Source organism: Nilaparvata lugens, chromosome 9 (assembly GCF_014356525.2).
Source record: "Nilaparvata lugens isolate BPH chromosome 9, ASM1435652v1, whole genome shotgun sequence".
In the NCBI taxonomy this organism is placed as follows: domain Eukaryota; kingdom Metazoa; phylum Arthropoda; class Insecta; order Hemiptera; family Delphacidae; genus Nilaparvata; species Nilaparvata lugens.
The window spans coordinates 37,520,981-37,533,047 of NC_052512.1; the positions used below are offsets into that span (position 1 = coordinate 37,520,981).

General features: G+C 34.6%; 1 protein-coding gene across 1 annotated transcript in view; it reads right to left on the minus strand.

Moving 5' to 3' along the window:
* LOC120352966 overlaps positions 1-5,012 on the minus strand; it is a 50,491-nt gene extending 45,479 nt beyond the window's left edge. The window contains exons 1-2 of the mRNA XM_039435327.1: positions 5,001-5,012; positions 1,383-1,425 (exon numbers count right to left, since the gene is read on the minus strand). Coding sequence (XP_039291261.1) covers positions 1,383-1,425; positions 5,001-5,012 — 55 coding nt within the window. The remainder of the gene's footprint in view (positions 1-1,382; positions 1,426-5,000) is intronic.
* Between the last annotated feature and the right edge of the window lie 7,055 nt (positions 5,013-12,067).

The following is a 12,067-nucleotide window of genomic DNA, read 5'->3' on the forward strand; positions in this document are numbered from 1 at the left end:
ATCAGCGTTTTGAAATTCGCGTTGCTGATGCTCACTTAAATGCTCCATCACAATTTTGCATTTTATATCTGCACTCAATTAATCACCCAGTTCGATTATTTCCTTGAGAAATTTCTCCATGATATTTTCATTGATATTACTCGATTTATAGAGTACTGGGCCGTACGCAATATCTCCATTCACATCAATTACGACGAAACAATACCCACACAGAATATGACAAGCTGTTTTCTTTGTGTAACTTCTGGTGATAGGTACATCCTCACAATCAGATTCGTTAGCATGCATATTCACAACAAATGTTTCCAAATCCGCATAGATTGTTTACTTTTTCTTCAAAGTCAAACCAAGTTTTTAATTTGATTGTCTCACCTCGTTTTGGGTTCAAAGTTCTCTGAGACTGGAACTTTGAACAAAGCTCTAGATGTCTCATCAAATTTGCTTCCCCGTCATGGTTTACTGTTTTGTCTGATGTAAATCTGTGAAAACAGAAATTACAAACATCCACTTGATGAGCATTTTTCAAAAGGTGAGAAAGAAGATGCGATAATCCGTTTTTCCCGTTTGCGGTGTTAATTAAACAAAAATGTCTTATTCCTGCATTGCCTTTCAACATTAAAAGATTAATTTGGTATTCACACGTACAAAATATGCTTGTTTGATAGGGAAAAAACTTTTTGTTGTCATACACGATAACATGAATTGTGATGTCTGTATTAGGAATTTCAAATTTCTTCGTGTTGTGATCAGTGGTTGAGAAATTAACTCCGCGAGTGTTCAACCTGTGAGCAAATTTGCTTAAATGTTTCACCATTGATCTTGAATTATTTGGTTTTTGGTGAAAATAGGCTAGAACACTCCACAGGAAACACTTTTTATCAGAAAGATTTTTGACATTGATAATACATTTCTTATTGTTGATGAACTGGGGTGTTTGAATATAACTGCTTGTGTATATTGGATTATATCTAATCACATTTACATCAAGCGAGTCAATCTTCTTCAACACCCACCCACCACCAAATTGAACAGAGTTATTGAACAAACTTAAAATTTTCCTAACCGCTAACATAAAATGTTCATTCAATTTGTCATAGCTCTCCAAGACGTTCAAGCCCATGGCCGAGTAGCTATGCAGATTCACAATGTGGAATGGAAGCTGTTTCATCAGCTTTGGATTCCTCTGATTCTAAAACTACCATCTTATATAATAATATATTTAATACTAAGAACCATTCCATATTTCTTTCAAAACGTGCAGCATGTTCTCTTATTATCTCAAAAACACGAGCTTTTGAGTTTTCAAGTACATTTTCAATGTCAGGTGCTACGTTTTCGAAGGAAATGAGATGGTGAATTGTGCGTGAACTCAAGCCTCTGACCCTGCGTTCTCTGGTGTGCTCCACCTCTGCTACTAGCGGGGTGCTGAAAACAAACAAAGAATATATTACTATGACATAGAATTAGATATAAAAACAAGTAAACATTAATCTAAAAATCAGTTGTTATTTGACAAGCTGCAAGTACAGTGCAAAAATGTTATCTCAGGATCAGATTTTCATGTACAAATGATCAAGGTTATCAATATTTGATAATCATTGGAAATTAGAATCGAGTTTGTTGTCACCTCAAAATATGGCTAAACAGGGTTTTGAATTTGTGCAAGCACCTGAAGTTGTTCAATGTGTGTTTTGTTCAGCATATTGTCACGTTATTCTTTATATTTAAATAACGATTAGCCTCCTGCTTGGCATCAGTCGGTAGAGCATGAAATATTTGATATATAATTATAAAATTAGGTCGTGTTTTTTTAATAGGATACAGTCTCATAAAAATCTTTATAGGCCCAGGTATGAGCTTCCCCTATAATTCTTGTAATTCATTGAAAAATAATATATATATATATTATATATATATTATATATTATATATATATTATATATATATATATGGTACTTATCCTATAGTGTTGAGGAACTAAAATAAATTGCACACCATAAACAATTTGATACATATATTGACAAATATTGCAAAAATAGATCAAGGCAAAAAATATAAAGAGCGATGGAAAATATATAATATAAAAATAGAACAATAATTGAAATCAGTAAAATATCACAGGCTAAACATTATACTCTAAATTTATAGCACGAAACGTTACCATGTGCCTTTATTTTTGAATCATATGCATCCTTTTGCATGTAGCTGCGATATAAGCTTGCTAATACTTGTCGACTTGGACAATTCTATTAAAAATAGGTTCCTCAAGATCAACTTGATAAATTGGCAACCAATGATCCAAATATATATATTAAATTCTCTAGTATCTAGTAGATTTCTTTGTAATGAATATATATTTTATCTCAGGGTGCAAGATTCGGCACCTGATGGAATAAGTAGAGCAATTCATCTAGTGAATCAGAGCTACAACAAACTATCGCAAATTATATTGCAAAAATTAAAGATCATATGAATATGTTTTGATAGCCTAGATTTTATACTTCTTTGATTTATTAGAATTTTCTGAAATGTTCAAAAATTTCATTATTCCTCTAATAAAATACCTTTAATACTATATTTACTTGCACAAGTATTTTTCATTAAATTCTTAATTTGTAAGAAAACCCTTTCGACGAGCTAGCTTTGATTATTAGGTAAATTCGAAGCACTAGGGCGCCCATCACTAATTCAATATTTCTCACTCACGTGTCGAAATCTTCTTATGAGCCGCTGATGTCGATCCAACTCCTGGTGGTCCTGGACTATGGTAGCCAGAATTGTCTATTCCAAGGGGTTACAAAAATTATTTAGAAATGAAAATGACTTCTGCTTTGTAAGAGCATCACAAAGTCCCATAAGAAATTTAATAATTCAAACTAACTTTAGCTTTTACAAGTTATAGCAAGGTATTACGCTCTATAATATTAAGGGACCTCTCATGGTGGCATTTGGCAGACGAGTGATGGTTCTCTTTTCTCAATTTTACAATTCTTACTTCCGACTTTCAAATTTACATAAAATTTGAATATCCTAGTCCTCCGCCATTTGAGGTTCAAATAGACCGTACTAAAATATTAAATTATTACTTATGTTGTATGTTTAATAATTTCTTTGCCTTCGGGCCATATCCATAACATAGACTATATAACAATTTTATACAAATTCTAATCATTTATAGAAATATATATAAATATTTTTGAATTGGCATACTATTGCCACCTATTAACTGCTATTATGTGATTGGTGCATGCAAATTGTTTCAGTATTTATGCGCTTGGTAACCTCCTATTTCCTGGATACATTTAATTATTTTTATTAGGTTTTTTAAGTATGCCCTCTACATGCTAGTTAATTTTCTATATATTACCATTTATTTCATGCATCATAATAGTTAGCCACGTGACCTTTTGTTCTTTCAAATTGCATACCGTTTTGCTGCAATAGATCTCTGCCAAGGGGTTTGGTCAAATTCTACGTTGCATGGCTCGGTCGATTGTTAGGTCGCCAATCACTGAATGTTTATGCCTAACCTCAATCTTCAATATTTTATATAATATTATATATTAGCAAAAAATTATTTCAATTCCTTTTAGGCTATTGTACCGTTTAGCCAGGACAAGCTGATGCTATCTAATCTTTATGTTATCTCTTTGGCAATATCAGCCAGTTACTTTACTCAGACCTATTAGTACTTCAGCTAGTGATTTTTATATCTACCCAAATTTCAAATATGTTACAATATTTAGAAAATTGGTTGTCAACAGACGATCCTAGTAAGGAACATGAGCAATGCAGTCCAAATTGTGGATGGCGCAAACAAGATAATATTTCATGCGAAGAGGAGAATTTCGATGATAATATTCTATGACAATATGAAGAACAAGTTTTAACTTTCCATCGTCCAGAACCATTCAAGCTCTCGGTATTCATAAATAGAGCAGACTATTTCGCAAGAAATGGGTATCTTTCAGACAAGAAATCATATCTCCAATGTGTAAATTGCAAATATATTATTGAAAATCCTTATGAAAAAGTGAAACATGTTCTGTTTTGTATATATGAAAAGATGAGCTATAATGAAAAAGAAAAGATGAATGTTGAAGAAGCAGCTGTGGGAAAACAAGCTGGATATTGTACAATATGCACTCTGTTGTAGAAGTAATTCTCAATCAGAATTGAGATATTATTCATTTGTTAGGGATGAGTGCATTGTAGTATTAATTTATCAGGAAAGAAGTAAGTTCTGAAAAAATCATGATTAGAAAAATAAAGTGAAATTGTATCATACTTACATGCAATGAATGATGTGATGTACTGTACTGTCTCTCTGGTTACACTCCAACTCTCAGACTAGTTCTTCATACGTCCTTCCTCCTCAAAGACTGGAGTGATCATGCAGTACTTCACACTCGAACTCTGTGAAATCAACGAACATAATGAAAATCACAATAATATCGAGAAGAAATTTAGCAAGTCAACATAGTTATGTGATGTTAATTGAGAATCAATGAGGAGATTTGATATTATATTGTTCATACATTTAAAATGTACGTCCAAAGTCTGTAAAATCAAAGAGCTTAATGAAGAAATTTAATATCTCTAAATAGTTATGAGACGCTAATTGAAAATCGATGAGGAGATTTGATATTACATTGTTCTCACATTCAAAATATTGTTATTCGAGATTATATCTGGAACTGAGAAATTTTATAGTAGTGCATTGTGAGAAAACAGTAATTTTTTCAATTTTTGATTCAATACTTACAAGCAGAATCTAACAGAGGATGAGTTTCGGCAAGCTGTGAGAGATTTGATATTTTTCATCTCTGAATGCAGCTTGCTGTACGGCTCAGAATGCTTTTGTATGTCAAGGATGTGATAAGTGGGAAAATGCACTATCTCTTACTCAACCTAAAAGAGAGGGAGAGGAACGAATGAGTATATGAGTAGCACTTATTGGATTTGGCAGCTTCATTTGAGCACTAGTTATGTTCAAGTTACATATATCGTCATCATGAACTCATCATCATCTGCACATCAGGAGTACATACTACCAGACACTCCTCCTCAACAAAGCACTTCCTTCCCATCTTACTGGGCAGTGCGAGCTACACAGCAGAAGAAGAAGCTCCCAACCACCACAACCACTGCTGCTGCTGCTGCTGCACCCGACAGCAACGAGTCACCACTGAAGAGCCGTGTTATCTTTGTGGAGAGGGACTTGAGCAGTGAGGAAATCATCGTACCGGACAGTCCAGCATCAACCACATCTCATCCAGGGTGGGCCTCAAGGTGTGTACCGCTCACCATGATCTCCAAGAAGCAACAGCAGCAGAAACAGTGGAAGAGAAAGCAGTGCTCTCTGGAGGAGGAGGATGAGGAAACCATCTTTGTACCCTCAAAGGTTAGTTATTTCAAATATTATTAACTTGTAATGTGAACAGATAATTTCAAATCTTTATAAAACTATTATATGTTGTCATTGATTTGTTGAAAGCTTGCTACTATCTGATAAATTTCTTACTTTACTGAGAAAAACTGATTTCCAATAGATCTGAACACATCACATGCATCCACATTGTAATATTAAATGATTAGAGTTCAATTAATTGTGAGAAATTGATGAATCTGATTAGATTTGAAAGTCAATTTCGAACAAGAATTATTTTTCGATAACAAATTGTAATATGGGAAATGAAACTATTCTACTTTAGAGTTCAGTTTGTGCCTTTCGCTAAACATTCAGCAGCAGTGGCGCAGTTGTGTGCCTGCACTTTTTAAAGGTGATAAAGAAGATAATTTTGAATAAAATTTAGAATTTAGAAATAGGCCGACACATCTAGAAAATACCTGAGTCTATACCTAATTCATGCAGGTGAACGGGCTAGAGTCAAGAAAACTTCAATCAATCTTGCCATGTCTGATTTACTAGGTTTCTACTATAAACTAACACTACACTTTGAAATAATTTAAAAAAAAATACAAACAACTTCAATAAACATTGGCAACTAAAATCGAACAACAGAAACAACAATATCATGTTACTTTGTTGACATCCTTCATCTGATTCGGGGGTGCATTACTATCCCCGTTTAGATAGCAATACGTCACAATACCAAACAAGATCAGTCATAAAATAACCAATCAATTTCAACATGAGATTACTCAAGAAAGAAAAAACCCGTTGAACCCAAATTTCGTCGATAGTAACCCATATAACCCATTTCATAATAATTTCGAATCCCCACTTTTGATTGACATCCTCAAATGAACCTTTGTTTCACTACACTGCACTTTCGTTGGTCTGTATGTTGCTTTATCATTGGGGTTACAGTACCTTGTTTTTGGCGGTGAACTTTTACCAGTTGAATTTGGCTTGATGCCGACGTCCTCTTACGTCCCTAGATCTGTCGTCTGAACAGGTGTCTTGAAGCAGTGTTACATAAAGTTGCGGAACCAAAGGGGTGGTACATGAAGTTGGTTTGGGGACAGACATGAACCGCTCAGCGGTTATTTGAAGAAACAATTATTCGTACATGATGAAGAAACACAATTATACCTTCCAGGACATGGCACTACTAGACAATTTGAACATTAATAGAAATAAAACTAGCTCCCACATTAACTAATTATATAAACTTATAAACTCGCCCAAAAAGGGGGAAACATAATGACTACATCTTTACTTTCGTAGTGCTCCTAGCAAAGTGTCGTCCGAAACGTAATCTGGTCTCTCGACTGGGGAATCCCCCCACTACTGTATTTAGAAACAGGTCTCCTATTGGGCGAAGGGAATCAATTTGACCAATCGTCGCGTGGCTTCTAGAGCCTTTGGACCATATAGTAACTGCAGAATCGGTAGTTTGTTATAATTTCAATGCTTGCTGTCTTCCAACTTATCGCACTTTATGTCGCGACAAGAAGGCTAAGTTTTAGAGATAATTCCATAATCTACATTCCTCGACGACTCGGAGCCACAATTTTTAAATATCTATCATGGGAAACTCGAAGTCATGGCCGTTCATAACAGAGAGAGAAAATATTATTTATTCTGCTAACTCACTTACAATAATGGCTCTAGTCTATTGCGTATTAAATTTACTATTATAACTTGAGAAAAGGCCTGAATTAAACTTAGTGCTTGGCACAAGTTAAAAATTGAATGAGATGTATATTTGAATTCATGAATATGATGATTACATTGAAATTGATATGTACATTTGAATTGAGCAACCTCTATGTTGTTTTATGAAATCAAGAAATATAATTATTCGAAGTGATTAGGTTGAATGCATGCTACTATCTGATAAATTTCTCACTTTACTGAAAGAAAATTATATCCAATAGATCTCTTCATATTGCATGCATTCACAATTAGATATCAAATGATTAAAGTTCAGTTAAGAATTGAATAAGATGTATATTTTGGATTCATGAATATTATAATGATTACTTTTTGAAATTGAACTAATCAAGCATACTAGATGAATTGATTAGATTTTAGTCGAAAATTGAATAAGATGAATATTTTGATTCCACGATCATTATTATGATGCTTACATTGCACTGATCATACATATTATTTGAATTATGCTATGAAATTATTTGTACTAATCATGCATGCATACTATCCTCTCTATAAAATAGTAGAATATTATTGAAGTGATGTGTTAAGAAAATGACTGATTCAGTTGAGAGTTATTTATTGCAATGTACATTGAGAGAGCTTGCTTATTAATTTGATGTATGCATTTGATGCATTACTATTGGATTCTGAAATATGAAGCAGGAAATATTATTTATTCAAATCATTTCAATATTGGTTATTACTTACTTTGAGATTCTGTAGAGAATGTGTTGATAATCTGTCAATATCAAGTCGATACTCTGAAACAAATTATGATAAATTACCAATCATAGATTTTTATTTAACAGAAATGCATGTGTGAGAACTCCTCCCTCACTCCACTACTAGAGGAGGTGGCGTGGGAGGAGCGGGAGGATGATGATGATGATTTTGTTTCACTCATCAATAGACCGTCTCCAAAACCATGGATGCCACTCCGCGAGTTGGTGGAAGACATTCCGCACAATATCATCTCTGCGCATGAAGAAACAAATCATCATGGGAGAAGAATTATTTGAAAAATAAAAATCGCTTCTACAAAGAAAATCTCTGAGGTATATCTACCTCAGAGATTTCCATCCACAATTACACAAACAAAAGTTGTTAAATTTAATAACAATTGTGGAAATTTAGCAATAGTGGTGAAGCATGTCACTGCCACATGGACTGACATAAGGATTGTTAAAATTTAACAATCTTATTGTCATACCATGTTGCAGTGGGATGCTTTACAAGTAGTATATGATGTAAATATTGTAGTGACTAATAATAAATTGTAATATTGTTTTTGTAAGAATTGTTTCCAATCCTCACCTGTTTGTTGTGTCAAGGAAGATGAAGAATAGGAAACTGTTCACGCAAGAATAGATCCTCTTGTGAGTGAGCACTCAATGAATGTAGAAGATGTAGAATAGTAGACTGTTCATGCAAGAATAGATGCTCTTGTAACTATGCAGTCAATGAGTGTATGGTCACAAGAGAAGCTATTTTATGGTTGCTGCTGCGTGCACGTGCATGCACCACATGTTGGTCTTAACCTTGTTGCAGCATTCTCTCCCATCTGTTAGTGCTACACACTCACTTTAGATATTGCAATCTATTTTCATCAGTATGCTTACAACACTTGAAGGGAGAAGCTGTGCAATGAAGATGATCATATGGAGAATAGTATTTTTTCTTCCCTTTATAATATGTTGTGTGAATATGCTATTACTCTTCCATATTGCTTTGAAAAAATATGATTCAATGCAAAATGATAGAAAGAGGATATTGGAATCCATACAAAATGTACAAAATAAGATTAGGGATTTGGAAACACCTCAATTGATGCAGGAATCTTTGCTAGTAGGAAATCATACATTATCTTACATCAAATCATGTGTCAATTCAACAGATGCTTCTCTCTATGTTAGTCTAAGACATTGGTATAGATTTATGATTGATGAACGTTCAATTCTTTGCAATTTTTACAAAACTTACAACATATTTAACAAGTGTGTTAATAAGACACTTGATGATAGAAAATTGTATTTCCTATTGATTAAAACATACCAACTTTGTAGTAATATATAAAGCACTTAGTGAGACAATTTTTTTGTCTCTTGATTAAGGTGAAGTGTTTGATTGAATAACCTTATTCAACTCCCACCAACTCTAACCTTGCTACTCCCACGAAGCAAGTGAAGAACTAACTCCACACCAATGATGCTGTCTATTCTACTAGGAAGGTAGAATTTGTCATCAGCCAGTGTGAGATTTTCAAGATGATGAAGTTTGGATCTGTCGATTTCACAAGAAGGCAACTTGTTGATGATTTTATCTACCACTGTGGCATCCATCAAAAACTTGACGGTAGGATCCAACTTCGACTGAATCGACACACAAGTACAACCTCGAACTTCACTAGTACCACCAAATCCACAAACAACGGATTCCATGGGCTGGAATGGTAGTCTCAAACGCCGACACAATTTGGCTGTAACAAAATGACACTGACTCCCAGTGTCAACCAAGAAACGAACATCACAAAGCTGATCATTACAATTTCGAACATGTGCAGTGATGGTCGACAACACGACGGTCGAATTTTCTACATCGTTGGATGTAGAACAACAACTAATAGGTGATGTGCCACCTGCCTTTGAGTTCAACGAGGACGCAACAGCTTCATTGGAACTTGATCTGGAAAAGTGCAATAAAGAATGATGAGATTCTCGACATTGAGCACACTAAGTTTTACTACGACAATTTCTACTCTAATGATCCACATCAAGACAACGAAAACAACAAAACTTCCCTTTAATCAAACAATAATGATCCCAAGGAGTCATTTTCAAGAAACTTGCACAATCTTCTTACTGATGACCCAGTTCTGAGCACTTCAGACAATTGGGCTTTCTACTAGATGCATTGTAAGATGAATTATTGGATTGAACCACAAACACCTTTGATTTATTATCCTTTTTGTGCTTCATATTAAACGATTCAGTCTGTTTCTCATCAGAAGGAACAGTCTTAATTTGCTTTTCAATGAATTTGACATAATCGGTATAAGTTGGCATAGCCTTGTCACGGACGGCCGATTCAAAATTCCTATGAGAACTTGAATTCAGCAATCTCAAGCCATGATAGAGGAATATCGAGTCTGACAAATCAGTGAGTTGCAATCTCTACAATACATTGATTGAACAACAAAACTCATCCAAAATTGCAATACAACCTGCCTTTGATTATGATTTTATTGGACAAAATTCAAAAATTTGTTTGAAATAGGCATTGACTTGCGCCCGTGGATTGTAATAGCAGGTCAATAATGCCTGCCAAATTATTTGATAATTGTTAGCCAATGGTGGCAAATGATGAGAAATATTTGCTGCTTGTCCAGTAAGTCTACTCACAAGATATTGGATCTTCTGCTGATCGTTCAAATTCTTGTTGTCATGTACCAATGCCTTAAATAGTTCATAAAACACCAACCATTGAGTCTGGTTCCCATCAAATTTCGGAAGGTCGATTTTAGGCAGTACCGACTCGGACACAACCTGGTGTGCTATATTGCACCTAGGGTGCAAATTCCACAGTGCATAGCCTGCAAGTTGAACGCGAAAAGACAGCCCAGAAGCCAGAACCTGTCTTATTCCCAGATTTCATCCCACCCTGAACCTGATCAAAACACCTAATAAAGGCTTCGAAGGGCAAGTAGTCAAGATTTGATTTAATCTGATGAGCTTTTGCTCTTTTTTATTGTTCAATTATGCAGAGTTTGACTGTACAAATAACCTGGCTCAAATTGAAGATTAAATTTTCCCCCTTGTTTGTATTTGATTATTTGAATAGTAAATTACAGTCCTCTGGTAGCTCTAGCCTGAGCTTTGTTCAGGAAATTTTATGATCCTGCTGAGCCGGGATAAATTCAAATTTGTATTTTGTTGATCAATTCACACACATTGGATTTAAGCAGTTTTGTATTTGTTCAATGTTGGCATGTTGAGAATGGTCTGATCCATGCTCAACTTGAGTTTGTTGTAGCCTTGTTCTAAGAGCAAGGTTTCTTGTCAATTTGTATTCGTCTGAAATTGAATTTAATTCAGTTAAAATTATAATTTCCTTAAACTAGGCTCATTGTGCTCTTTCTCAGGAGTTTGTTTGTTTGTTCGAATTTGTATTGTCCATTTTTTATACATGTTAGTGAAGGTTAATCACCAGCATGATTTTGTTTGTTCATTTCAACAAGCTATCGTTTGTTTGTGAGTTGTTGGAAGAACATCATCTTATCATATAGTTTTGTTTTCAGCAATTACTTATCTTGTGAATTGATAATCAAAGTTCAACTTTGATAACATACTAACTTGTGATTCTCCCTTTCATCTAGTTTTGAACTCATTCTTGTTTTATTGTCTGTTGTTTGTATTGTTGAAGCTGAATTGTTTTGTGTATGAGTTGAAGATGGAGGAAAAATTACAGAAACAAATCAGGGTGCATCATGTTTAACTGGAACAATTGTATGCCAGATTGCGGAGAATTTATGACCTGTCTAAAAATGTCTCTGATTCAAAAGTTGCTGAGCAATTTTCAATCTTGTATCCTTGGGTGTCTCAGACCATTTTGGATTATGAAAAGACAGAATTGGTGGTTAATGAGTTGGAACTTGAGTTGAATAAAGATCATGTTGTAGCATTCAAGGACTCACACCCAGATCTGTTTCAGTATATTGAAGTAGCGGCTAACACTCTCAAACAGAAAAAGGCGACTGTCGCAGTTGCTCAATCTTCGGCAGCTACAGCAGCTAGTTCATAGCCAGTCGTGTCCGAGTCAGTACTGCCTAAAATCGACCTTCCAAAATTTGATGAGAACCAGACTCAATGGTCGGTGTTTTATGAACTATTTAAGGCATTGGTACATGACAACAAGAATTTGAACGATCAGCAGAAGGTCCAATATC